This window comes from Mustela nivalis (genome assembly GCF_964662115.1).
Source record: "Mustela nivalis genome assembly, chromosome: 12".
Taxonomy (NCBI): Eukaryota; Metazoa; Chordata; class Mammalia; order Carnivora; family Mustelidae; genus Mustela; species Mustela nivalis.
In genome coordinates this window covers 5,856,565-5,883,486 of record NC_139031.1, presented here as the reverse complement: position 1 = coordinate 5,883,486, position 26,922 = coordinate 5,856,565, and the positions used below count along the sequence as shown (strand labels likewise).

Here is a 26,922-nt window from a genome sequence, read left to right as displayed (position 1 = left end):
CATTAGATGTTCTGTGTTTGCCACTGCCACCCAACTGCCCTGAGCCTCTCTTCCTCACCCCGACCTGGGTCCCTCTGCAATTCAGCCTCACCCCTTAATCTTATCAACCCCAATCATCCACCTTCATTCCTGCCCTGTGCTCTTCTGGCTGCCTTCCACCCCGTCTCCCTGCCCTACCCCTCTTTGGCCTTCTGAATCCAGGTTTAAACCTTGACCTTCTAAAGCTGGGGAACAGTTACATACATTGCACAGCCCAGCATCAAGTGAAAATGCGGAGCCTGTGTTCAAAAGTTAAGCATTTCAAGACCACGCTAGTAGAGCCTAGGTTAAGTGCAGAGTCCTTCTGAGGGTGGGGCCCTGGAGAACCACACGGGTCGGGTCGTATGTCCTTGAAGCCCAAGCTGCCGTGCACCACTCTCAGCTGTCCTCGCCCTCAGGGGCCCGTGACATCGTAGGAAGTCTCCTCCCCCAGTTGGCCACCCCATTCTCCATCCGCAGGATCGCCTTAATAGTAACCTGGGTGAGGGACTACATCAAAATACAAAGCATTTGGAAACCAACAACAAAATGAAACTTAAGGAAGAAGAGAAATTATTTGCAAATCATATATCTGATAAGGGGTTACTACCCGAAATATACAGAGAACTCATGCAACTCAGTAACAACAACAACAAATCTCACATTAAAAAATGAGCAGAAGGGGCGCCTGGGTGGCTCAGTGGGTTAAACCTCTGCTTTCGCTCAGGTCATGATCTTGAGGTCCTGGGATCAAGCCCCTCATCAGGCTCTCTGCTCAGCAGGGAACCTGCTTCCCCCTCTCTCTCTGCCTAATTGTGATCTCTGTCTGTCAAATAAATACAAAAAAATCTTTTTTAAAAAATGAGCAGAGGGGTGCCTGGGTGGCCCAGTTGGTTAAGTAACTGCCTTTGGCTTGGGTCATGATCTTAGGGTCCTGGGATGGAGCCCCACATCAGGCTCCCCCTCCTCTGTGGGGAGCCTGCTTCTACCTCTCCCTCTGCCTGCCACTCCAGTTCCTCTCTCTCTCTCTCTCTCTGTCAAATATATATTTTATATATATATATATATATATTTTTTTTTTTTTTTAATGAGTGGAGGATGTGAATGGAAATTTTCCTAAACAAGTGCGCAACATCAGGGAAACGCAAATCAAAACCACAATGAGATACCACCTTACACCTGTCAGAATGGCTGTCATTAAGGAGACAAGAGACAGGTGTTGGGAAGGACCCCTTGTGCACTATTGGTGGGGATGTAAGTTGGTGCAGCCTTGGAAAACAACATGGAGGTTCCTCAAAAAAAGAAAAAATGCAACTACAGCAATCCCACTTCTGTGTATCAATCCAAAGGAAATGAAACCAGGACCTGGAAGGCGTGTTTGCACCCTCATTCTGTTTCACCGTTATTCACAATAGCCAAGCTGTGGACACAACCCACATATCCATCACCAGATGACTAGATAAAGATGCGGTGTGTGTGTGCATGAATATTTTTATATGCCAGTGTGTTGCGTGTGTGTGTGTGTGTGTGCACAATGGGATATTTTTCCACCACAAGAAAGAAGGAAATCCCATTGTTCATGACAACACGGATGGACCTTGAGGCCGTTACGCTCACTGCAATAAATCAAAGAAGGACAAATACTGTATGATCTTACTTATATGTGGAATGTAAAAATCTAAACTCAAAGAAACAGTAGAATGGGGTTAGTCAGAGGCAGGGAGAATGGGGAGATATTGGTTGGGGGTAAAAACCTCCAGTTAAAGGATGAGTAAGTTCTCGAGGGATCCTGTGATTGTAGATAACGATGTGTTGTATGTTAATTATATCTCAATAAAGTTGGGGAAATAGTAACCTGGTTGAAACCTGACCATGTAGCATGTTTTTTTCCTCGACTGCCAACAGCAGTGCGTCAAAACTCTTCTGACGCCTGGGTTTCTGACATCTCTTCCATCCCCCTGATGCACACGATCTGAAGACAAAACAGGAATCCCCGTGGTGTGCCAGGCACTGGACTGGTTTCTGAATATTTGAAGAAATGAGGATGTCTGCTTGAGTCCCTGACCTCCAGGACCCGGTAGAGAAGGCAAGCCTGTGGCCAGACAGTGGCACAGTGGCAGCAGAACGCAATGCGGAAGCCGGACCCGGGCCCTGGCTGCAGGAAATCGCAGCTGCCTGGAGAGTGTAGGACAAGGTGGGGGGCTGTGGTGCTGAGACTGGGCTGCAGCAAGTGGGTAAGTGAAGGAAGAGAGGTTTGCAGGCGAGGGAACACAGGGGCAGAGGCTAGGAGCGCTCCCCAACTGCCCCCTTAGCCTGGCAGGTTTCCATGGCTGGACTGCAGAGCGGGGCCTGGAGATGCCTGGGAGATGGGGGTACACCACAAACGAGAAGATGTTCTCACAAAAGGTGGAAGACAGAGTGGGAGATCCAGGTGGGGGGAGGGGAGGGAGGCTGTCCCCACTCCCGGGTACAAATCAGGAGTGTTTAACACGGGCCAGTCGTTCTCTGCAATAGGGGTATTTGCCTCCCAGAAAATACAGGTGCACCTGGGAGGTACTGCAGGCTGGGATCCAGACCACTGCAGTAAAGCTGATATTGCCATAAAGCAGGTCCAAGGAAGGCTTGGTTTCCCAGGGCACAAATGCTCTTTGCATGCACTGAAGCAGTCTGTGAACTGTGCAACAGCACTGTGTCTAAAACGACAACGTATATGCCGTCACTGAAAAAGACTTTATTGCTAAAACATGTGACACGCTGTCTGAGCTCTCAGCGTGTCGGTCTTTCTGTGGGTGGCGGGTCTCGGGGGTGCTGCCGGCTGCTGACCCGTCGGGGTGCTGGGCGCTGGAGGCCCGCGCGGCCCTGCGTTTTGTCGCACCGATGGCTCTTCTGTCCCGAACGGTTGCTCGGCGGCAGGCGGTGCTGCCCAATGGCGTTTTTCCCACAGAACTGCCTTCAGAGCTGGAGTCCGCCCCCTCGAGCCCTGCCGCGGCTTCATCCGCGCGGCTGCGTCGTGTTCTGATCCGTCCGTCGTGGCTCCCAGCGGCAGCTCAGGGAGCCCCTCGCTCTGCTCCTCCCGAGGAAGCCCCCCACATGCGGTCCCGCCTGACCCTGAGCTTGCCCCAGCTGCGTCCCCTCCTCGGGCTCCGCTCCTGCTCTGGTCTCCTGCGGTTTCCCTGTTGTGGCATCTCCAGAGCCCAGGCCGAGCCGACTTGGCCTGGTTCTTAAGCGCCGCGGGGTCTCAGAGGGTCACGGAGCACTGGCTTCGGCTCCAGGTCACCGGCCGCGTTAGCCCCTCGCGAGAGGGTCGCCTGCTGTGAAGCTCTGAAGCCGGGCGCTGCCTTCTCCTCTCGGGCTGTGAGAGCCCCAGCTGGCATCTTCTCCCAAGAGAAGGCTGTTCCGGCTGCGCTGAAATCCAGTGGTTTAGGGTGGCCCCGTCACCGGTGGTCGCAGCTAGATCGTCTGGAAACCTGGCCGCTTCCCCTTGCACTTGGGTGCTGCGGAGATGCCTTGCGTCCTGGGGCCCCTGAACCCGCCCCGGCCCGCTGCAGACGGTCCTTCTGCAGGTCCTCACCTCCCCGCGGTCCCAGCCCGGGAGAGAGTCCGGGCCTTGCTCTGGATTAGGCTTTGGCATAAGGGAATGGGTGGCTGGTGTGGTCTCCTGTGCAGACCACTGCCACTGTCTCCAGGCCAACAGCAAGGCACTGAGCTTACTCATGTCTAGCTTTTTATTTAAAGGGAAAGATATGGGGTGCCTGAGTGGCTCAGTTGATTAAGCATCCAATTCCTGATTTGGGCTCACATCACCATCTCAGGGTCATGAGATCGAGCCCTGCATCAGGTCCTGTGCGCAGTGGGTAGTCTGAGATTCTTTCTCTCCTTCTCCCCTGCCCCTCCCTCCCATGCTCGCTCGCTTTCTCTCTCTCTCTCTCTCAAATAAATAAATAAAATCTTTTTTAAAAAAATAAATAAATAAAGGTAGACACCTGTGAATTTTCCTTTCACTTGAACCCTTAAAGGCCATTGCAGGGTTACAAACTGGCCTGATTTCAGTGGTGTTGCGTCCCAGGGACTAGGGAGGCTGGAGGAGAGGGAAAGAGATGTTGGACGGGCTGTTCGGTGGAGCCGTCAGAATGCACACGACCTCTCTCCGTCACATCCGTCATCTCGTGTGGGTACAGCGTGTGACGTGCCCAAAACGATTCCAGGAGTAACAGCCAAGACCACCCATCACCGTAGCACATATGACAATCATGAAAACATTGGAAATACTGTGAGACTTACCAAAGTCTCATACAGAAACACAAAGTGAGCAAATGCCTTTTAGAAAAAAATGCGCCAACAGACTGGCCGGAGGCAAGCCCTCAGAGTGTGAAACACGGGCCGTCGGGGAAGGGCAACCCCGCGGAGCGCAGTAAAGCAAACGGGCCTGTACTGGTCCACGTCTGAAGGCATTTTCGGTTGTCGCAGCTGGGTGCGCAGGGGTCCTGCCAGGGAGGCAGGCCCGCCTGGAGTTCTGGCTTTCCTGTGGAAACAATCCCCTCTCTAGATGGCCTCTAGTGATCCCTGGCGTGCTGTGACTTTCTGAAACCAAAATATCAAGATTTATTAATGGGGAAACTGCGAGCTGTGATCTCTGGCCTACCAACCCCGGCCCTGGATTCAGCTTCCCGTATCACTCTGCACCCCCGCCAGACTGGACTTCTGTTCCCTACATCATCCTCCCCCAAGTCCTGCCCCTTTAAGAGAGGCAGGTGGCCCAGAACGTAAGGGACAGTCTTTGCCCAAGCGTTATCGTAAATGTTACCAATCATTAACCCCAAGAATACAGAGACTTCAGTAATCAAGGTCACCCCACAACAGTGAGGGACCGGCTGCCAGACAGAGCAACAAGACTGAATTCCAGAAGTTCACACCTCCATTCCCCGACCTGAGTCAAAACGTCTGCCCCCAAAAGTTCCCTTTGTCTCTGTTTCCTTGGGGTCATTCTTAAAGGCCCGTCTTCTCCACCCCCGTGGTGTCCGCGGCACCCCTCAGCCTCCGCCCTGTCCCCACATTTCTGCAGCACAGCACAGCACAGCACGGCCCTCACCCTGTCCCTGCCCTCCAGGGAGTCTCCCCCCTCCGCCTTCCATTCCACCTAGAACCCGCCCTGCTCAGGGTCGCGGGAACACACGGCCCGTCTCAGTCCTGTGGCTCTGCTCCCACCTGCCCCTGCGCAGGGCCCCCTCCTCCTCCACGCAGGTTCTTCTCTGGGAACCTGCAGGTCGGCCGCCCAGAGCTCCGGGCTCAGAATTCACTCACGTGCCGTGGACTCGCACGCGCAAGGTGGGACATGTAAAGAGGCTGTGCAGGGTTGAATCGTGTCCCCCAGATTTCATATCCTTCCCGGAACTGCAGACTGTGACCTTCTTTGGAAATAGGGTCACCATAGCTGTAATTAGCTAAGATGAAGTAGGGCAGGTCCTGAATTCAGTCACTGGTGTCTTTCTTTGGGAAGGAGGGACACACAGAGACACAGACACACAGAGAACATCGTGGGACCACGGGGGCAGAGGCAGGGTGATGGGGCTACCAGGCAAGGAACCAGGGACGCCAAGGATGGACAGCAACATGAGAAGCTAGAAGAGACCGGCAAGGAGACCCCACCCCCAGGGCCTTCAGAGGGAGCCCTGCCCCGCCAACAACTTGATGTCAGATTTCCAGCCTTCACTACTGTAAGAAAAAAGTATTCTGTTGTTTTCAGTCCCCCAGGTTATGGTGCTTGGCTATGGTGGCCTGGAAACACGGCGCAGAGGAGACAGAGCCCCAGACCTGGACAAGCTTTCGGTCCTGAGGGGCATCTCTTGCCGACGTCGGGCAGGATGCTCCTTCGGGCACAGCTCATGTCGCACTTATTCTGGGTTACCTTGAATCTTACTGCCCTTTCAGAGCACTCGTTCGCTGCTCCTTTAAATAAAAAGTGAGATCCGGGGCACCTGAGCGGCTCAGTGGGTTAAGCCTCTGCCTTCGGCTGGGGTCATGATCTCAGGGTCTGGGGACTGAGCCCCGCATCGGGCTCTCTGCTTGGCAGGAAGCCTGCTTCCCCCGCCTCTCCCCCTGCTTCTCTGCCTACTTGTGATCTCTGTCTGTCAAATAAATAAATAAAATCTTTTAGAAAAAAAAAACGTGAGATCCAAGCTTGGGTGTCCCACCTCCCTGCCTGCCTGCAAAACTACCCTTCCTCCCCGACGTGGGAGACCCTTCCTCCGCACCCCCTGGGTGGGGCACCTGCTGTGGGTCCTGCTCCCGAGCCATCTCCACCCTGGGGTGAAAACCTGCAGCCTCTCTCAGCTTCCCTCTCAGTCCCCGGTGCTATGGATTACTAGATATCCGCTGCAGAATTCAGCGTGCACCTCAGTGCGTGGAGCTAAGCATCACCGGCCACACCAGGCCTCCCTGTCCTCTTATGCGTGCATCTATGCGTGGAGGCACAAAGGTGTCTGTGTGCACCTGTGTGCACATGTGTGTATGCATATGTGTGCGTGCGTGTATGTGTGTATTCCCACCCTTCCCCAGCAGAATTTCTCACGTATTAGTGCACATCCTTTTTTTTTTGTATCTGTGGTGTGCACTGCCCGCCGCACTGGCTCCCTGGCCCGGCGATGGGCCCCTGGACGGGCTCCGGCTCGCCAGCTCCACCGCGGTGCGTGTCTGCATCCCATCGGATGCCACCGTGTGAGAATCTGTCTGCCATACCCGTCCGAAGCAGCATGACTCAGTCCTGTGGGGTGTCCGACTGGCTCGGGGCCCACACGCTGGGCCGGCCCTCCAGACAGCCAGACCCTCGGCCTGCCTCCCCACGAGCCGGGCTTGAACTTCCCATCTCACTGCATCGCAGCCCGCACTGGGTATCATCTAGCTTTCTCGTTTCTGCTCGCAGTGGTTGTAAAATGAGATCTTGTTGAACAACCGCCTTGTTCTAATAGTCACCACATGGGAGCATCTCCTCCTGTGCCCTCAGCCCTCGTGGTTTCCTCGGTGTAAGTGGCCTTGAGACTCTTTGCTCATGTTTCCAGTGGGATGGCTTCCTCTTTTTGGCTGATTTGTAGGCTTTCCCTGTGTGTTCTAGATAGAGTCCCTCTCACTTTAAAAAAACAAAAAAAGCCCAGCTCTCCGGAGTTATTCACATATCATACAATCCACCCAGAAAGCGAGGAATCGGCAGACTTTCATGTGTCACAGAAATGAGCAACCCTCACCACCGTCCATTTTAGGACACGGTCATCCCCTCAAAAAGAAACTCCACGTCATGAGCTATCACTCCTACCCAGATCTCCAGCCCTGGGCGACCGCTAACCTGCTTTCTGTCTCTGTAGATTAGCCTGCTCTGCACATTTCATTTAAGTGGGATCATATAATATGCAGTATTTCCTAACTGGCTCCTTTCATTGAACAAAATATCTTTTTTTCAAGATCTTATTTATTTATTTGAGAGAGGGAGAGAAAGAGAGCACATGAGCAGGGAGAGGGGCAGAGCGAGAGGGGGAAGCAAACTGCCCGCCGAGCAGGGAGCCCGACGCGGGACTCGATCCCAGGACCCCGAGAACATGACCTGAGCCAAAGGCAGACACTTAACAGACTGAGGCAGCCAGGTGGCCCTGGAAAATGGGTTTTGTTTTGTTTTTAAGAGTAAGTCTTTTTTTCCCTTTTTTTAAAAAGATTTTATTTATTTATTTGACAGAGATCACAAGTAGGCAGAGAGGCAGGCAGAGAGAGAGAAGGGGGGGAGTAGACTCCCCGCTGAGTAGAGAGCCCAGTGCGGAGCTCAATCCCAGGACCCTGAGATCATGACCTGAGCTGAAAGCAGAGACTTAACCCACTGAGCCCCCCAGGCGGCCCCTGGAGAATGGTTTTAAGGTTCATCCACATTGTAATGTGAGTCAGTACTTAACTGTTTTAATGCCAGATAACATTCCACCGTTTATCGTCCCTCCGGTGAAGGACCTCTGGGTCTTTTCCAGCTTTGTGCCAAGCCTCTGTTAGAAGTTTCTGTGCGGAGGCTTGTTTCTGTGTCTCTTGGGTCTTTGCCTGGCGATGGAGTGGCTGGATCAGACGGCAGCTCTGTGTGGAACTGCTGGAGGACGTGCCAGACTGTTCTCCACAGCGGGCGCCCCACTTACGTTCGCACCAGCAGCGTGCGAGCTTTCGGATTTCTCCCCATCCTCACCGACACTCGCTGTCTGACTCGTGGACGTTAGCCGTGCGGGCAGATGTGACGTCACAGCTCACTGGGATTTTGATTTGCATTTCCGTGATGATTCATGATGGTGAACAGCCTTTTCAAGGGCTTTTTGGTCACTTGTGCCTCTTCTTTGGAGAAATACATATTCAGATCCTTGGCCTATTTTTTCATTGTGTTCTCTTTGTATTATTGAGTTGTCAGAGTTCTTTATATATTCTACAGACAAGTTCTTTATCAGATATATGATTTGCAAATAGTTTCTCGTATTGTGTGGGGTGTCTCCACTTTCTTGATGGTGTCCGTTGAAATAGAGAAGTTTATAATTTGGGGGAGGTCCAATTTGTGTTTTTCCTTCAGGTGTTTGTGCTTTTGAGTCCTGGCTAAGAATCCCTTCTAAACCCAAGGTCGAAAAAATTTATTCCAACATTTTCTTCTAAGAGTTTTATGGTTTGGCCTTTTACATTGAGGTCTTCGATCCATTTTGAATTAATTTTTGTGTATGGTGCAAGCTAAGGGTCCGGCTTCATTCATTTATGTGTGGTCCCTTTCTCTTCTAATCATCACAAGTATCTTCCCCTGATCTGTCCTCACTCCATATCTTGGATATGATGTCTTTTGTGGAACAGGAACAGGCTGCGCTTCTCAAGGTCAAGTTGTTCCTATAACTCTCTTCAGATCCAGCATCCTCAAGTCTCATCCTCAAGAGCTGGTGAGCCCCTCAGGGAGACTAATCAAGTCTCAACCCTTCAGACCAGTGAAGGGGGAAGGATGTAAGCGAAGTCATTATATAAATCATCATCTTAGCATTTAAAGCTAATCCTCTTCCTTGAAGACGTCAAAGGCCTTTTGCAACCGCAAAAGGATAAAGGATTAACTAATATTTTCTCCTTCCTTCATCTAGCAGCCACTAAATACCAAAACGACTTGCAGTGCTGCACTCCCCCACCCCTGCCTCCCGGTTTCCCTTCTTTCCCCTTCTCTGAGCCAAAGCCCCAGCCATCCGGACTGATTTTGTCCCCAGCCGGTTCCTCCTTCCTTTCCCCACAGAGATGGCTAAGAAGACCTTCTGCCTATATCAGTGGCTTCCCTCTCCCCAGCCATTCTGTCTCTGGTTCCCTTTTCTACACGTGGGTCAAATCCTCTGTTGTGGGTTTTGCTGTTGATCTGCACCAGCCCCAGCTCCTGCCCTGCAATCTGTTCTAGGGGAAGCTACTTGCTGGTAAAGGCGCCGTCGTGTTTATCTCTGGCCTCTGCAACTCGCCGCCCGCTCTAACAGATCATGGCACCGTGCAGCCTGAAGCAGGAAGCACCACACGCAATTCTTTCGGAAGATGATGCCCCTGCGGGGGGAGGAGAGGGAATCAGAGGGAAAACAGAAGTGGACCCTGGTCGCTAAAGCAGTGAAGGACTGGGGAGTTTCCAGATGTGGGTACCTCAAAGGGGTAACAGGAGCCCCTCAGACCGCAGCAGCCAGAGCCCCCATCCACTCCTTCATGCCCCTGCCCACTGGGGAGCCCCTGAGCTGCGGGTCGCCTTCCTTGGTCAGCCCATGCCTCACCCTGTCCCTCCCTCCAGGGCGGGGTCAGTAGAGCCATAAAGCTCAAAGGGTCAGAGACAAAGGTTGGCAGCAGAGGTGAACCCAGAGCAGACCACAGAGGTGAGTTCTGATGGGGGGTACTGGGGGCGGTGGACAGGGGGGGCTGGAGGGAGGGAGCAAGGGAAGAAGGGCGTGGACAGAAGGAAAGGGGAAACACAGACACGGAGTGGGGGGGGGAGCCAGGACGCAAGGGGTGGGAACCCAGAGGGAAGAACTCCAGGGCACAGCACGCTGCGTTGCAGGTCTAAACTACCCAGGCGTGAGACAGGAAAGGCGTAGCCAGGGCCCGGATGCCATTCTTGGGGTGCTGGGGATGAGACGTGGGGAGGAGGGCACATTTCATGTGTCGACCTGCTAGCCGCCAAGTTCTCCCTCCTCATGTGGCTTCACCAACATCGTCCACCTCGCCTGCTGCCTGCTTGGACTTTGGAATAAAGACTGTACTAGGAGAAGTAAACGTGAAAGAAAGAGCCAAGTTCAGGTTAATAGAATCACAAACCTCCTGCACATCTCCTTAGCAAAGCAGAAAGAAATTTGGAATTACAAGATTGTAAAACAGGGATCCTGGCCATGAAAAGACATGGAGGAACTTAAGTGCATATGACTAAGTGAGAAAAGCAATCTGGAAAAGCTGAATCTGTATGATTCCAACTGTAGGACATGCTAGAAAAGGCAAAGCTATGGAGACAGTAAGAAGATCAGCGGTTATCAGGGGTTGGAGGGGAGGGAGGGGTGAACAGGTGGACGGGTAGAGCCCAGAGGATTTTTAGGGCAGAAAAACTGCTCTGTATGATCCTATAATAAATATAAATATAAATACAAAAAATATAAATATAATATAAATACATCAATATGGACGCACGTCACAGTCCGTTTGTCAAACCCACAGGACGTACACCACCAAGACTGACGCCTAATGGCACCTCCGGACTTTGGGTGACAATGATGTGTCAGCCTGGATTCATAGATAGTAACAAAAGTCCCACTTTGGAGAAGGATTTGTTCACTGGGGAGTGGTGTGTGAGTGGGGGTGGGAGGTTCTTGGGAAATGTCTGCATCTTCTCAGTTTTGCTGTGATCCTAGAAATGCTCTCAAAAGCAGAATCTGAATCTTTGCGTGTGTGTGTTTTTAAAGGAGGCTCGGCAAAATTTAATAGCAGAACACGAGTTCACCCCATATCCTTTTACTGGCTCTGGATTCACCCCAGCAGCCCCTAAGTGCCCCCCATGCCCTTCGGGCTAGAGAACACAAGGTCATAGGAGTCCTGGGACTTCCCACCGGGGCCAGTGGAGGAGACAGGACAGCCGGAAGGGATCGTGTTGGCAGCCCTGGGGGTAGGAAAATGAAACAGAGACCCTGTCTACAGCCCCCCAAAATGGAAGGGGAAGGGCATCTCCCCGCCCCCTGAGATGGCTCCCCACTGTTTGAATAGTCAAGCAGCCACACCTGGAGGGCCCCACCAGAGAGGCTCCGGAACCCTCTGGCCACCCCATGCTTGTCCTCAAAGCCACAGGACCACAGACTAATCACAGACCAATTACTTCACATCGCTTGCATTTTTTGACGTGTTGGCATCACAGACCGTATCTTCATAGTTGACTTTAAAAAGAGAGTAGCTAGCGTTTCCTGAGTGCTTCGTAGAAGATGGACATTGCTCTAAACGTGTGGTCCTTACTGTCTCATTAATTGGGCTGAGAAAATACATAGAGAAAGGCAAAATGAGTTTGTACAGCCAAAAAAATGCACAGGAGTATTGGAGGTGGGCAGACAAGTAAGGAGAGAGCAGAATGCAAATCACTGGGAAGGGGGCACCTGGGTGGCTCAGTTGGCTCAGCCGCTGCTTCAGCTCAGGTCATGACCCCAGAGACCTGAGATCGAGCCCCACATCGGGCTCCCTGCTCAGCGGGGAGCCTGCTTCTCTCTCTGCCTGCTGCTCCCCCTGCCCGTGCGCTCTCGCTCTCTCTCTCTCTCTCTCTCTCTCTGTCATATGAATAAATAAAATCCTTTTTAATAAACCGATGGGAAACACAGATCTGAACAGTGTTAGGGCCTCCAGCTCGAGGGCCGAGTCTGTAGGAAAACCACCACGCCGAGGGCGGGGCTTCGCTGTCCAAGGCTCCCGCCTAGTGGAAACCCAATTCCTCCCATAAACTGACTAAGCTCACCTCTGCTACTGCGTTCCAGAGCCATGCGGCCAGCCACCCTGGCCCTCGGTTGGGCCGTGGCCGCCATCTTGGTGCTGCAGGCCACGGCCACAGCCAAGTACCCCTCGAGGACCCTGCACAGCAAGGCTGGGGTGTTCGAGGACCTGAGCGCCCAAGAGCTGAAGGCCGTTCGCAGCTTCCTCTGGTCACGGGAGGAGCTGAGGTTGGAGCCCTCCAGAGAGCCCACCATGGCCAAGAACTCCGTGTTCCTCATTGAGATGCTGCTGCCCAAGAAGCAACACGTACTGAAATTTCTGGACAAAGGCGGGAGGCCTCCCGCCCGCGAGGCCCGAGCGGTCATCTTCTTCGGAGCCCAGGAGCATCCCAACGTCACCGAGTTCGCCGTGGGGCCCCTGCCCCGGCCCTACTACATGCGAGAGCTGCCCCCGAGGCCGGGGCACCGCACCACCTGGGCCTCCAGGCCCATCACCAGGGCCGAGTACGCCCTCCTGGCCCAGGCCCTGCAGAAGGCCACCAAGCCCCTGCACCAGTTTTTTCTTGATACCACAGGCTTCTCCTTCCAAGACTGCCACTCGCGCTGCCTGACCTTCACGGACGTGGCACCCCGCGGCGTGGGCTCCGGCCAGCGCCGCTCGTGGTTTATCCTGCAGCGCTTCGTGGAGGGCTACTTCCTGCACCCCACGGGGCTGGAGCTCCTCCTGGACCACGGCAGCACCAACGCGCAGGACTGGACGGTGGAGCTGGTCTGGTACAACGGCAAGTTCTACCCCAGCCCGGAGGAGCTGGCCCGGCAGTACGAGGAGGGGCAGGTGGACGCCGTGGTTCTGGAGGACCTGCCCCCCGAGGGCCCGGGCGGGGCCGGCACCGAGGAAACCCCCCTCTTCTCCTCCTACAAGCCTCGCGGGGAATTCCCCACCCCCAGCCCCTGGAACGGCCCCCGCCTGGTCCAGCCCCAAGGTCGCCGCTACAGGCTGGAGGGCAGCACGGTGTTCTACGGCGGCTGGAGCGTGTCCTTCCGCCTGCGCTCGTCCTCGGGGCTCCAGGTCCTCAACGTGCTCTTCGGCGGCGAGCGCGTGGCCTACGAAGTGAGCGTGCAGGAGGCCGTGGCGCTGTACGGGGGGCACACGCCCGCGGGCATGCAGACCAACTACATCGACGTGGGCTGGGGGCTGGGCAGCGTCACGCACGAGCTAGCGCCCGGCATCGACTGCCCGGACACGGCCACCTTCCTGGACGCCCTCCACCACTACGACGCCGATGACCCCGTGCGCTACCCCCGCGCCCTCTGCATCTTTGAGATGCCCACGGGAGTGCCGCTTCGGAGACACTTTAATTCCAACTTCAGTGGCGGCTTCAACTTCTACGCGGGACTGAAAGGCCAGGTGCTGGTGCTGCGGACCACGTCCACGGTCTACAACTATGACTACATCTGGGACTTCATCTTCTACCCCAACGGGGTGATGGAGGCCAAGATGCACGCCACTGGCTATGTGCACGCCACCTTCTACACCCCCGAGGGGCTGCGCTACGGGACCCGCCTGCACACGCACCTGCTGGGCAACATGCACACCCACTTAGTGCACTACCGCGTGGACCTGGACGTGGCAGGTAGGACCTGGGGTCGGAAGCGCCCTCCCAGCCAAACATCTGCCTTCCAGGGGGAGGTGGTGCGGAAACTTTCCCAGAGGCATAGAATCAGGAGCCTAGCCTGCCTCTCTGCAAATGACCGTGCAGACACGGCGTGCCCCTGAGAACGGTGGAAGTGACCAGCATGTCCTTGGCCCTGGATGCAGCCAGTGGGCTCTGGTCTGGCCCTGGGGCTCCCTGACCCCTGCAGGGATGGATGGGGCAGGTGCACAGGTGGGGCTGGGGAACAATGCCTAGGAGTGTAAGAAATGTGGCTGCCTAAGGCTATGTCGTCTGCAACACCCATTGTCTCCTGGATTAATGGTGTCACCGTGAAACATGGCGGGGGACATCATGAGAGGCTTTAGCTGTCCGAACAGGTCTGACTCTGAGCTGTCTTCTAGCTCCTCTCTTGTTTTTTTGGCTTTCATTCCTTCTGTCTACCCAGTGCGTACCCCCAACATCATCTTCGCCCCACTCCTGATGGTCTGCTCTTGGATGAGCTCTGGGACGGAGATCCCAGCCCAGAAATGAGGGTATTTCAGGTCAAGGGGCTTCCTTCTCATTGTCCTCCTTCCTGGACCCCCGCAGGCACCAAGAACAGCTTCCAGACCCTGCAGATGAAACTAGAAAACATCACCAACCCCTGGAGCCCCAGACACCACCTGGTACAGCCAACCCTGAAGCAGACAAGTTACCGCCGGGAGCGCCAGGCGGCCTTCCGCTTCGGACAGCCTCTGCCCAGGTACCTGCTCTTCGCGAGTCCCGAGGAGAACCGCTGGGGCCATCGGCGCAGCTACCGGCTCCAGATCCACTCCATGGCCGACCAGGTGCTGCCCGTGGGCTGGCAGAAGGAGCAGGCTGTCACCTGGGCCAGGTAAGGGGGGGGCCTGGGAGGCGGGGGAGGGCCAGTATTCATGGATTTCTGTGTGTCCGTGTGTCTGTCTATGAGATCTGGGTCTCCGTGGTGGTATATCTGGGCCTGGGAACACGAGTGTGTGTTCTCTGGCTCTGTGTTGGGGGAGGGGAGCGGAGCGCCGAACGGAGCACCTGAGCCTCAGCTGACATTTGGTGAGTCTGGCTGACGTCCCGGAGATGATCTCACCATAAGAGGAAGACAGTATCTTTCCCTCATCGTTTACCCTGAGGGTGTCTCTGAAAGGGCTGAGAGGCCCCCTGGCACCCAGAGCCACCAGGCTCCCCCTCTGGGCAGGTACCCCCTCGCCGTGACCAAGTACCGGGACTCTGAGGTGTGCAGCAGCAGCATCTACAACCAGAACGACCCCTGGGACCCACCTGTGGTCTTCGAGGAGTTTCTTCGAAACAATGAGAACATTGAAAACGAGGTACTGAGGGGCACCTGGGTGCGCCATTTGGTTAAGTGTCTGGCTCTTGATTTACACTCAGGTCATGATCTCAGGGTCGTGGGATCGAGCCCTGCGTCAGGGTCCGTGCTCCGTGGGGAGTCTGCTTGAATTCTCCCTCTCCCTCTGTCCCCCCGTCCAGCTCGCACGTGTGTGTGCCCGTTCTCTCTCTCTCTCAAATAAATCAAAAAGAGGAAAAAAAGAGAGAGAGAGAGAAAAGGTACTGGCTCTGCCTTGCTCCAGCCGGAGCCCGAGATCAGATCGGTGCTGGGTCCCAGGTGGAAGGGGAGCTCAGAGGTCTCTCCACTCCTTAAACACGGGGCTGGGAGAGGTTGCCCGCCCCTCCCGCTCTGAGCCTCCTTAGCGCCTGCCCATCCCTGTCTCCCACAGGACTTGGTGGCCTGGGTCACTGTGGGCTTCCTGCACATCCCCCACTCCGAGGACATCCCTAACACCGCCACACCCGGAAACTCCGTGGGCTTCCTGCTCCGGCCTTTCAACTTCTTCCCTGAGGACCCATCCCTGGCGTCCAGAGACCCCGTGATCGTGTGGCCCCGGGACAGCGGCCCCAACTACATCCAGCGCTGGAAGGAGGAGGACAGGGATTGCTTGATGCCCGACCCCTTTAGCTACAGCGGAACCTACAGACCTGTATGAAGGACCCTCTGCCCCCAGTAACCCACCTAGAAGCCCAGGTGCCCCCCCAGGGACAGACAATAAAGCCCTCAGGGCTCAGCTCCGTGTGCTGCTTCTTGGGGGGAGGACACACCCAGATGAGAAAGCAGGTAGCCTTGACCTCCCTTCCCCTTGGCCGACTCCACCCCAGCAAAGACTTCTATCACGAAGGCAAGTGCCGTTCACTGAAGTACTAGATTCATCTGTCAGATTGGTTGCAAAAAACAGATGAGCAGCTCCCTCTCTGGGGTCTGTGGGGACTCTGGGATGTCACTGAGGGGCAGGCAGAGTCGTGTGGCCATAGGAGGATGCTGCAGAATACGGGCAAAACCACGCATCCTCTACCCTGCGGCCCACTGACCCGGCTCCGGGGACTCTGCCCCAGACGTCTCCCTACAAACAGAGGAAAGACATGAGCAAGCAGTGAGGGACTGCGGAGTCTGGAGGCCACCCAGACGTCCATCTACCAGAGAGACCTGCGGGTCTGAATAAACAACGGTACAGCCACACAATGTCATCCAGGTGATCCTACAGCCGGGGACATCTCTGCACTGGTGGGGAAAGAGCTTCGGGATGTAGACCCCCCAGAGAGGGAGACTGTCTTCCTGACCTAAGCTCCTGCCCAAGGCCCAAGTCCTAATGAGGTTGAGTGTTGAGATCGTAATAGGAGTTTGGTGGGGGAGGGGGTGACATACACATTCCATCAGTAGCGCCTCAAGGTCATGGGGGAGGTGGACCACCCAGGGGAGGAAGCAGGAGTCCTCAAGGTAAAGCAAGCCCTGGGGATCGCACTGCCTCCCCGCCTCCTCCTCGCCTTTGCTGAATTGTTTCCATTCCCTAATCCTGAGAATGTACTACCCATTTGAAAAAAGGTAAATTTAAATTTTAGAAGAGAAAGGGAGGGAGGAAGGGAGGGACCCTTGTTGTTCAGGCTGGAACTGATGAGGCAGGCTACTTCCTCCTGGCTTCCTACCGGTCCCCAGACCTTCTCCTCCGATCCCCAAGAGAAGCCAGGGGGAAAATAATCCGCCCACAGATGTGGCTGGTTTTCTCTTCCCTTTGCATGACACTTCTGAATGGAGACTTGGTGCCCTTCCCAGCTGGGGGAGTTGGCGCATCCCTCCTGTTCCTGTTCCTCTTGATCACCCACCCAGACGGGGGTGGGGGGGTGGGGGGGGGTGGCCGCGATTCTCCCATCTCCTCACCACGCACCCGGCTGGTGGAACTATCTGAGACTTGAGTTTGGACTTGAGAGGGGCTCACAGAACAGCCCCCCACCTCCTTTATCTACCGTCGTCTAGATGGGCTCGCGCACTAGGTTTGGGGGCCCACCCCTAGCTAACCTTCACTGTGACCTTGCTTTCCTCCGCCATTGTTCTGATGGCCTGTTCCTACCCTGGAATCTGGTGGGAAGACGCGGCTGCGGTGGGGGTTCCCTGGTGCCCACGGGATATTAGCCAAGCAAACAAAACTTGCACTGGCCTCAATATTCCAGGAACCCACTGAAATAACTTTTATTATTTGTACGGCAGTGAGAAGGTGAACCTTAAGCTTTTCATCTGAACACCGTTAGGACAAACATAGGAATTGGACACAGCATTTTGTAACAACGGATACGATATTTAAAATAGCGACAGTTTTTATCTGAGCCGTTTTCTTAAATTTTTGAAATTATCTGAGCATTGTTTCAAAGCTCTGGAACTACTAAAACACAAAAGGTTATGAACGTCTATAACAGAAAAAGGAAGAGAGCTAATTTTTAGCACTAGGGGGGGAAATCTAATCTTTGTAAGAAGGGTTAGTAGTTCAGTAGACAATAACTTCTTCTGAAGGGGAGACAGGAAACGTATTTGCTTGGAAACTTTTTATTTTTAATTAACCTTCAGCCTTACTGGAGAAGCTGTTCACTGTGCTTTAAATATTCTCTTTTTTCCCTCATCCTACTTGCCTTGAGTTATGCCTATTATGAGTATCCTATATCCTAACATCATTCTAATATCTGGCAAATTCCATTATTAACCCACAGGTTAACAACAACAAAAAGAATATCATCTAAAAGGATCCGTTTTCAACAACAACAAAAAATTATGAGACACGCAATGAAACAGGAAAGAGTAACCCCCATACACAAGGGGGAAGCAGAAAACAAATTATCCATGAGGGGTCCCAGATGGAGAACTTAGCAAAAATATCAAAGCAGCCATTAGAAGTGCCTCCAAAGAGCAGAAGGAAACATGCTTGAAAAAGTAAATGAGGCTGTGACAAGTCCCAGCAAACAGAGACTATCACTATAGAGATGGAAACTATTTAAAAAAAAAAACGAATGGAGGGGCGCCGGGGTGGTGCAGTAGGTTGGGCATCCAACTCTTGGTGGCAGCTCAGGTCACGATCTCAGGTCACGATCTCAGGTCATGGGATTCAGTCCCACATCAGACTCTGCACTGGGCTCGGAATCTGCTTGAGAGTCTCTCTCTGTCTCTCTGCCCATCCCCGCCTCAGATAAATAAATAAAATATTTTAAAATCAATAACTAAAAGAACCAAGTGGAAAATCTGGAGTCAAAAAAGTACAGTGCCTGACATGGAAAATTCCCCGGATGAGCCAGACAGCGGATTTGCTCTGCTTCGACATTGGAACTCCCAGGCGCGGTTGGGAAGCAATCCACGTCAAAGAGGCAAGGCGTGTCAGCAGGACAGTGACACAGCTCCACGTCGGTGACCCGGCAGGAGGCTCTGGGCTGACAAGGCAGGTCATCGTCTGAAGCATGTATGGCCAAGACATAACCGAGCAGATTTACACTTGGCCGTGGGCCTGAGCAGATGCCCGGGCCCTTGCCGCAGGAGTAGTTAATTCATTAAAAAGAACGATGAGAGCAAGGACCAGAAAAGTCCCAAGAGAACGGGCCTTTTTTGGTGTCTATGGATGTTTTGCAGAGCCCAAAGCTGACAACATTGAGCACGTAAGACCCCGTGTATTATAAGACCTAGAATTTTGTGTACTGTTCTGACATCTTTGAGCATCACATGACCCCAAAGCTCCAACCACGAGTTTCCTGCTCTCTGCAGATAAGCCCCTCACCCAGGAGGAGAGGGTCCCCGTACAGCTCACTGCTCTCTACCTGGTTCTCAACCAATGGGTTTCACATTGCCATCGCCACCTGCCATCTAGAGCCCAGGGACAGCCAGAACAGGCCACAACAGTAGCGCAACTTTCACTCCTCCCCATCCCACCTTGGCCTGGCCCCCAGGAGCCTGAGCAGAAGAGCTGGGGTCAGGCTGAACAGGAAGGAGGGGAAAACTTAGAACTGGATGTCCAGCAGAAATTTTAAATTAACTTGATGGGGCTGTTTAATACCTGAACATAATCACATAATCAAAAGGCAATGGCAGAATGTGCCCCCGTGGTGATTAAGGCCAGGATGAAAGAACCAGCCGTCCATAACAGGGAAAATCTTCCAGCCCAGGAGCTGGGACAGTGAGAGGAAAAGACCCAGCAGCCAGGCTCAGTGGTGGAAGTCGGAGCCCTGCAGACCGCTGGACCCCGCTGGAGAGAGAGAAGAACAAAGACCCCCCTTCTCCCTCCCCACCCAGTCTCCCACCAGGGCTTCCCACTGGTGGAACCCCAGCTACAGGCCCTGTCCCCAGAGTGACAGAACAGAGGAGAGGGGCCAGGGGAGGGTCTCCGGACCAGTGGAACAAGTCGAAAGGCAGCAGATGAAGAGGGGACCCTCCATTTCCACTTTGCACCCCACTGAGCTCCAATTGCTTAGTAAACTGGCTCTTAGCCTTGTTGACCCCCCAGGAAACAGGACCAGTGGTGCTCACCAGGGTGATCTGGACCCAAAGTCACATCCAGTCAGTGGTCCTTGGGGTGAATCTCCTGGAGGAGGAGCCCAGACCGCACCCATTGGGGTGAGCAGATCTTTCCACCTCGATCATGGGCATGTCAGGCTGACCCAAGGTCCTCTGACAGTTCAAAGACCCCAGCATATAGGGTCAGCAACGGGGATGCTCTCAGAGCTGCCCAGACATCTCTCTGTGTGTTCTCTTGAGGATGGGGGAGAGGGGCAGATGTCCCCAGGAGACAGACGCTTGTTATACACACATCCATCCACCCACACCTGACAGAGGCTCGGACCCTAGGAAAAGGGGGCTGGTCCTGTGCATTTTCCCCCAAGACAGGACCAAAGTCACAGCTCTTCCTGGGAAGAAACGCGGGCGGGCGCCCCCATGCCAGGCTTGGCAAAGCTGTCAATTCAGGAGAGCACTGACAGAAGGAGAAGCACAGGGCTGGGTTCTGAGTGGGAAGAGACACCCCCGCCCCGCCCCCAACCTGCTTTGCAAAAGACTACAGAGATCCCACCAAGAGAAAAGAAGAGAGAAAACCAGGATTTACACCCCCACCCTCCTCCCCCCTGCTCCAGCCCAAGCACATTTCCTCCCCAAGTAAAACAGAATGTGGTTTTGTTTGTGGCTGCTCTGCTCCCAGGTGGAGATGCAAATAGAGAAAGCCTTGAGTGAACTAAGTTGCTTTATATAACACAGAGGAAGCTAGAAAATTCAGGGAAAGAAGAACCTGTTGATTTTAGAGGCTTTTCAGGGAAAGCAAGCCTCAGCTGTACAAGGACAGCTTTGGGGAGACACGGGAACGAGGACACATAGAAACCCTTGTCTCTGAGCCAGCCGATACTAAGTTTCCTCTAAGAACTTTCTCATCGTTGTCATTTTAAGAATAAAAAGGAAAAAGAGGTAGGCAGCAGGGGCTTCCTGGTGGTCTGGGTCCTGATTCCGGGAAGTAGGACTCTAACCCCAGCAGCCCTGGGCAGGTGCAGGGCCAGGCCTGGTCCCAGCTCTGCAATACACACCCGAGCATCTGTGGGAGTCCCACAGCCTGGGAGACCCAGTGCTTCAGCCACCGGATGCCAGGCTGGCTCTGAGCTCCTTCCTGCCAGTCCTGGACGCAAAGCTTCTGGACTGGGGATGCTTCTCATGCCCCCAGCCCAATCTCATCTCCTCCTGCAGCTCAGTCTTCTCAACAGCTACTGCCCCACTCGCTGTGACCCTGGGCCACTCGGGCTCCCCGCTCCTGTCCTCCCCAGCCCCAGGTGGGGCTTATGGGCCGCTCATCAGTCTGTTACCTTCCACCACAGCCCATGCAGCACCCGCCTCCCCAGCCCCCCACCCACCACTAAAACAGCTTGCGCTCCCCCTGCCCCCACCCCGGCTCTGAGCTAAAAGCTGGAGAAACTGTCTTCCTTCTCTTCCTTGTGCTCCTCCCAAAAGCCTCTGCTGTCTCCCTTCGTGACTTAGGGTCACGCTCATTACAAAGGCCCCTGCAGCAGCTCACGGTCAGAGCTGGAAGGCCACCCTATGTACCCAGGGGAGCCCAGAGAAAGGAAGGGACACCGCTGGGAATACACCTGTGCGCCCAGGTGCCAGGGGTCTTGCCACCAAATGTCTGGAACTGCTGAAACTCTAACACTCGTTTCTGCAGTTTGAACTCAGTGCCGGCCATTTCGGATCGAACCAGCCGTCAGCAGAAGGAAGCATTAATAAGCTCGCCCACAGGAGCCCACTTTGCCAACAGCTCCAATGACCGCAAACCCATTTGTTCCAGCCTGCTCCCAGGTTAGGCTCCCTTGGTGTTCATTTCCTGCTCAGCGAGGCGGTGAGTCATCACCCTCCCTCCTCTCCTGCTTTAACTGTTGCTCTGGGACCAGAGTCGGCAGAATGAGAGGTCACATGGAACCCTTTATTTAGTACAGAAGCCCTCGACCTGGGGGAGGGGGAGCACCGCCAGCCTGGGCAGCTGGAATCAGCCCCCAGGGGCGTCTCAGAGCACACCAGACCTGACTGACTCAGGACACTCAGGAATTCCTGGACTTCCCGGAGGTCCACGGACATTCAGGGCTCTGGAGCACGCACTTTGCCGCCGGCTAAAAGATGCCTTGAGGCTGAGATCCAATTAGCGAGCGGATGCAGCTCGCTGCTGGTAAAAGCCAGACCTCCGCTCCCAACTCGGCGTTGTGCCTTCAACGAAAAGGATGCTGTGTGCCGTGTGTCCACCAGGTGGCGCAGCACACCTTCGCCGGCGGCTCCAGCAGGCCCCGGCGTTTCAGCCCCGCCGAGGTGAATGCGGAGCGAGGCAAACTGGAAATGCCCCCAGATGCAAGCTATAGCTTCACCAAATACCGCAGAATCATAGTATTTGCATTAGGACCAAGTTCAGCTGAATTTAACAGAAAAAACATAACAGTGACTTGACCAGAGGTTTTATGCGTTTCTATGTAAAAAGCAGCTCAGAGCTGGGATAGGAGCTCCATGAAGGTGTCCCAGATGCAGCCTTTCTTTTAATCGCCCCCACCTAAGATATGGCTCCCAGCTTCCTAGCCCAAAGTAGCTGCTTGTGTTCCAGCCATCGTATCTAACTACCAGGCTGTAGGATAGAGAAAGGAAGAGAAAGGCATGCCTTATGCTCTAAGGAACTGAGCCAGAATTCAGAGTCAATACGCCCACTTACAACTCACTGGCTACATAGGGAGGCTGGAGCCTGGAGTCTTTTACCCCACATAATATCAGGGTTCGGTTTAGAAGAAGAATGTGAGAATGGAGAGCTGAAAGGAACTGGCGACATCAGCCACATGTTATTGTACGCCACTGAAAATTCCTTTAGACCAGCAAAGCATCTTTCAACCCCTGGAAACTGGGTTGATTGAGGACTCCTTCACTGGCTAGTTTTGTTGACATAACTCCCAAATGCATGTCCCATGTCCAGTTTCTCCTCCCAATGGGCAAGATCTGCCCATCCTCCTGCATGTCCTACAAGAACTTCACCTCCAACATGTCCAAGCCTGCTCCTCCCCCCCTGCCCCTCGCCCCAGCCACCTGCTCCTTCTGTGCTCCCCAGCTGGAGGATCTCATCATCCCGTCCCTGTCCCCCAAGCCAACAACCAGGAAGCCGTCCTGAGCAATTCCCTCCCCTCCACACTCCATCTCTTTATCCTATAGACCACCTTTTTAATGTTTCTTGAATTCACGCCACCTTGCCTTTCCCATGGTGACTTCCTGCTCATCATCCCAGCCTGAGATATGCCCCTGTCTCACCCCCTCCAGCCCATCCTCAACTGTGCTTCCAGAAGGATCACTCTAAAATCCATCAAACAATATCACCCCTTCTGATCAAAGCCTCAGTAGCTCCCCACTGTCCTCAGGGGGAAATCCAAACATGAAACATGACAATCTTTTACATGATGTAGCAAATATTCACGTTTCTCCAGGATGCACCTCCTCCACTGAAGCTGAGCTAGACCACATGATGTGCGTTGGCCAATGGAGTGTTAGTGGACAGAACATAAACAGAACCATTAAATGTGTCGGTGTGGTTTGGCTCCTTGCCTGTCAAGGTAAGAAGAGCTTCCCCCAGAACATCTTCAGCCTGTGTCCCAGAACAGAGAGGTGCAGCACACCTGAACTCAGTCCAAACTCAGGCTACCCATAGCCCAGAGCTTAGCGGTCCACCCATGCCCACCCTGGATCAGCCGAACAATAGCCATCTGAGACCCTTGAGTTTGAGAAGAAAGACTGGTTCTGGGCTCAGTCGCTGAGTCCGAGGACTACTTGTTACACAGCATCATTATGGTAATAGCTGACTAGCGCAGGTAGGTGTTAGCATCCGCATTTTCCCACAGGACCAGAACCTCAGGCCCTTTGCACCTCCCGTTGCCTTTCCCTGAGTCTGCCTCTCATGGCCTTTTTGTAGCTGATCCTGTCCCATTCTTTAGGTGTCCGCTCAAATGTCACTTCCCGAGAGGCTTTCTCTGGAAGCCACACCATGACACACTGTGACAGCAGTTTGCTTCCCTCGGCCTCAGCCCCGGAAAGTACTTAGCCTCCAGCAGTCTCCTCCATCGGCACGGACCTCCCGCCGCAGGAGAGAAGCCGTGTGAGAACGAGGCCTGGAGAACACCCAGCCGACTTCCGCGCTCCCGGACAGCTGGGCTTGCCTGGGGCTCTCGCTACTCGGCACCGGTTTCCTGGCCTGCTCAGCTGGCTGCCTTGCTAGGCTGAAGCCCAGGGCTCCTTCTGCCACCCCGGGGGGACCCCTCCCAGGGCTGAAACAGAGCAAGCACTTAATGGGTGATGCATCTCCACTCTGCTCTGACGCCTCCGGCTCCAGACTGGGAAAGATAGCTCCTCTCTGTGCTGGAGGGAGCTGCCCAACCTGCTCCTGACCCTCAGGCTGGACAGAGAAGTCCCAGGTTTGGCGACATCTCCGAAGACCAGGCAGCTTTGACCCCTAAGGGCAACTCCCGGCCCCCAAGTCCAGGGGGAGGAGGAAGAGCCTAGCACCCAGGACAGGTGCGCAACAGCGGAACTCCCGCAGAGCGTTCATCCTGGTCCTGGCACTCACGGCCCACCCCGCCATGCCTTGGTGGCCCGGCCACACAGGGCTCAGTGGCCTTTCCTTCCTTCCTGAACCCCATGGGTTCCTTGGGCATTTGCAGAAAATGGGGGCACCCTGGCTCTAAGCCACAGTACAGAGTCCCCAGCCCTTGATGCACCTGCAGCTTAGTGGGAAGCCAGGATGTCGGAGGAAATAACCGGAAACCATGTGGAAAGGTAGAGACTCTTCCTCCGCAAGTGCTTGGATGTGGCCGGGGTGCAGATGGCCGTGAAGGACGGTCTGGGAAAGAGTCTGTCTCACTGACAAGGCAGAGTGGACCAGGAAGGGAAGGACTCGGAGGGTGACAGCCTGAGCAGAGACCCAGAGGACAGAGATGTCACACTCTGAGCCGGAACCTGCAAGAACCGGTGTAGCTGTGAAGGCGGGGAGGCGCACGGCCTCAGTCTCGGGATTTACTCTCGGCTGTTGGGGCGCTTGGCAGGGCCCCCCTCCAGGGGAGGCAGAGGTATGATGGGGTTGTGCGATCTCCCCCAGGAGGGTGGGCTGGGCAGCAACAAGATTGGAGGCGGAGAGGTCATTTGGAAGTCTGAGAACGGTCAAGCAAGAGATAGTCCAAGACTAGATCAGAACCAGGCTGGGAGGCACATTCCAGAACAATCCAGGAGGTGAGGGACCTGGGCGTGTTGAGGGGATGTAGAGAAGCGAGAAGGGGGGGAAGCGGGTGGGACTTCAGCCTGGGTTTGGAGCTGAGGCCAGCACCCTTCAGGGGGGTCTGTCATTGAAGACTTGGGGGGATGGGGCGGGGGCTCGACCCCCGGATGGGAGAAAGGGCAGCTTGGGATGGGAGGGTGGCAGGTAAGCTGGGGCAGGTGAACTGAGGGTGGGCGGACTGAGGGGACGTCTCTCTGGAGGCTTGGGACGTGGAAGAGGTGTGGAGAAGGGACCTTGAAAGGAAGTCAGACACTGGGGCTGAGAAAATGGGAGAGAGCCACAGAGACAGTGACAGAGAGACAGAGAGAGCCAGCTGCAGGGACAGTGACAGAGAGACAGAGAGAGCCAGCTGCAGGGACAGTGACAGAGAGACAGAGAGAGCCAGCTGCAGGGACAGTGACAGAGACAGAGAGAGCTACCTGCAGGGACAGTGACAGAGAGACAGAGAGAGCCAGCTGCAGGGACAGTGACAGAGAGACAGAGAGAGCCACCTGCAGGGACAGTGACAGAGAGACAGAGAGAGCCAGCAGGGACAGCAGCCTTTGGCCGGCCAAGGCGCTGGGCCTCTAGGGCACACATCTTTCACAAGGTCCTTCACAGGCCGCCTTCTCCCCGGAGCCTCTCTCTGTAGCTCCTGTCCGCCTCCGCCATCTGTCGTTTTGCATCATGCAGGACCTCTTCGGCTGCAAGTGAGGAAACCGCTTGAAAAGGCTGAGAAGCAGAGACTGCTTTGAAAACCTATTTGGGGGGCGCCTGGGTGGCTCAGTGGGTTAAGCCGCTGCCTTCGGCTCGGGTCATGATCTCAGGGTCCTGGGATCGGGTCCCGCATCGGGCTCTCTGCTCAGCGGGGAGCCTGCTTCCCTCTCTCTCTCTCTCTGCCTGCTTCTCTGTCTACTGTGATCTCTCTCTGTCAAATAAATAAATAAAAACCTTAAAAAAAAAAAAAAAAACCTATTTGGGCGTCGCTCCCAGGGAAGGCAGGTTATGGGACCAGCCAGGGCAGAAGGACAGATGTGCTCTGACTTACAGAGCCTCTGCACACAGGTCGGGGGCGCAGCCAGCGGTGGAGGCCCAGCCCTTGTGCCTGAGCCCTTGGGGGTAAAGTTCATCCTCGTCTGGGGGGAGCCGTCCAACTGCGGGACTCGAGGCCCCCCCGGGGGTGCGGTGGGCCCCAGCTCAGGGGGGGTGATTCTGCCCCTCCTGCTGGTCTGCCAGCTCCCTGAAGGACACCCTTCGGTCAGATCCGAGGACCACGGGGCAATGGGCAGGGTCTGTAAGAATTCAGTGGCTGAGACTCAACCTCCAGGGTGGGCAGGGAAGCACCGTGTCTGGAAGTACGTGTCGGGCAGCAGGCATGAGACGATCAATGAATGAGTCCCTGTGCGGGGGGACTCCAACAGAAGCCCCTCCCCGAGCTGATATTGCTGTCCCTCCCTCTGTCTGTCTGTCTGTCTCCCTCCCTATCTCGGTGTCCCTCTCTCTCTCCCCCATCAGGCTTCCCACCAGGCTGGGGCTCCCCAGCGGCTCCCAGGCCACTGTCCCTGCTCTCCTCAGATTTAAAGGTCTTCATACACTTGGCACATTTTTGTTGGGTCCTGACATTTAAGGTCCCCATGGTTACCTCTGCCCAGGGCGAAACAGAACGCTGATCTCGACAGGGTCTGGCCCGTACCACACCCTGCCGGCGTCCCTCCGACTCTGGACACCCAATTCCCACTAACGCGGCCAAAGAACGCATAAACCTTCTTGGCAGCCTTGGCGGCTGAGTCACACTGAATTTTTTGTTTCCATAAAACCTGTTTCAAAGATTATAAAAGTAATCATGGCCTCACTGGGGAAAAATTTGAAAACACACAAACATACAAAGAAACATACAAAGCAGATCGTTCAGAATCACCTATAATCCCTCATCTCGATATACTTCTCCTCAGTCTTTACTTACGCAAGTTTCCCAACATTTTTAAACAAATGCTGTCATTGTCAATGCGTAGCTTGCACTTAACCTTCTATCAAGAACGTTTTGCATATCATTAACCGTTCTGTAAAACTACGACCTCAGTGTGCAAATGCTATTCCTTCTCAGGGTTACTGAGACAATAGATGTGTTCAAGCAGCGAGCTGCTCTTGGGGATTTCACAACTT

General features: G+C 54.6%; 1 protein-coding gene across 2 annotated transcripts; it reads left to right on the top strand.

Annotated features, from left to right (window-relative positions):
- Positions 1-5,233: 5,233 nt before the first annotated feature.
- AOC1 (amine oxidase copper containing 1) lies at positions 5,234-15,783 on the top strand. Of its 2 annotated transcripts, none has more exons than XM_082693526.1 (5): positions 5,234-5,732; positions 12,021-13,609; positions 14,219-14,504; positions 14,841-14,973; positions 15,382-15,783. In XM_082693526.1, exons 1-5 carry the CDS (start codon positions 5,707-5,709, stop codon positions 15,646-15,648), a joined length of 2,301 nt encoding a protein of 766 aa, XP_082549652.1. In that variant the 5' UTR covers positions 5,234-5,706; the 3' UTR covers positions 15,649-15,783. The 2 variants fall into 2 exon arrangements, with proteins under 2 accessions (XP_082549652.1, XP_082549653.1); XM_082693527.1 differs by lacking the exon at positions 5,234-5,732 and adding an exon at positions 9,849-9,896.
- Positions 15,784-26,922: the final 11,139 nt, after the last annotated feature.

Excerpts from the sequence above, each read along its gene's own strand:
- AOC1 (XM_082693526.1), top strand. The coding sequence starts at position 5,707 with ATGTCAGATTTCCAGCCTTCACTACT. Across the intron at positions 13,610-14,218 it reads CGTGGACCTGGACGTGGCAG|GCACCAAGAACAGCTTCCAG; the intron begins GTAGGACCTGGG and ends GGACCCCCGCAG. Across the intron at positions 14,505-14,840 it reads CAGGCTGTCACCTGGGCCAG|GTACCCCCTCGCCGTGACCA; the intron begins GTAAGGGGGGGG and ends CCCTCTGGGCAG.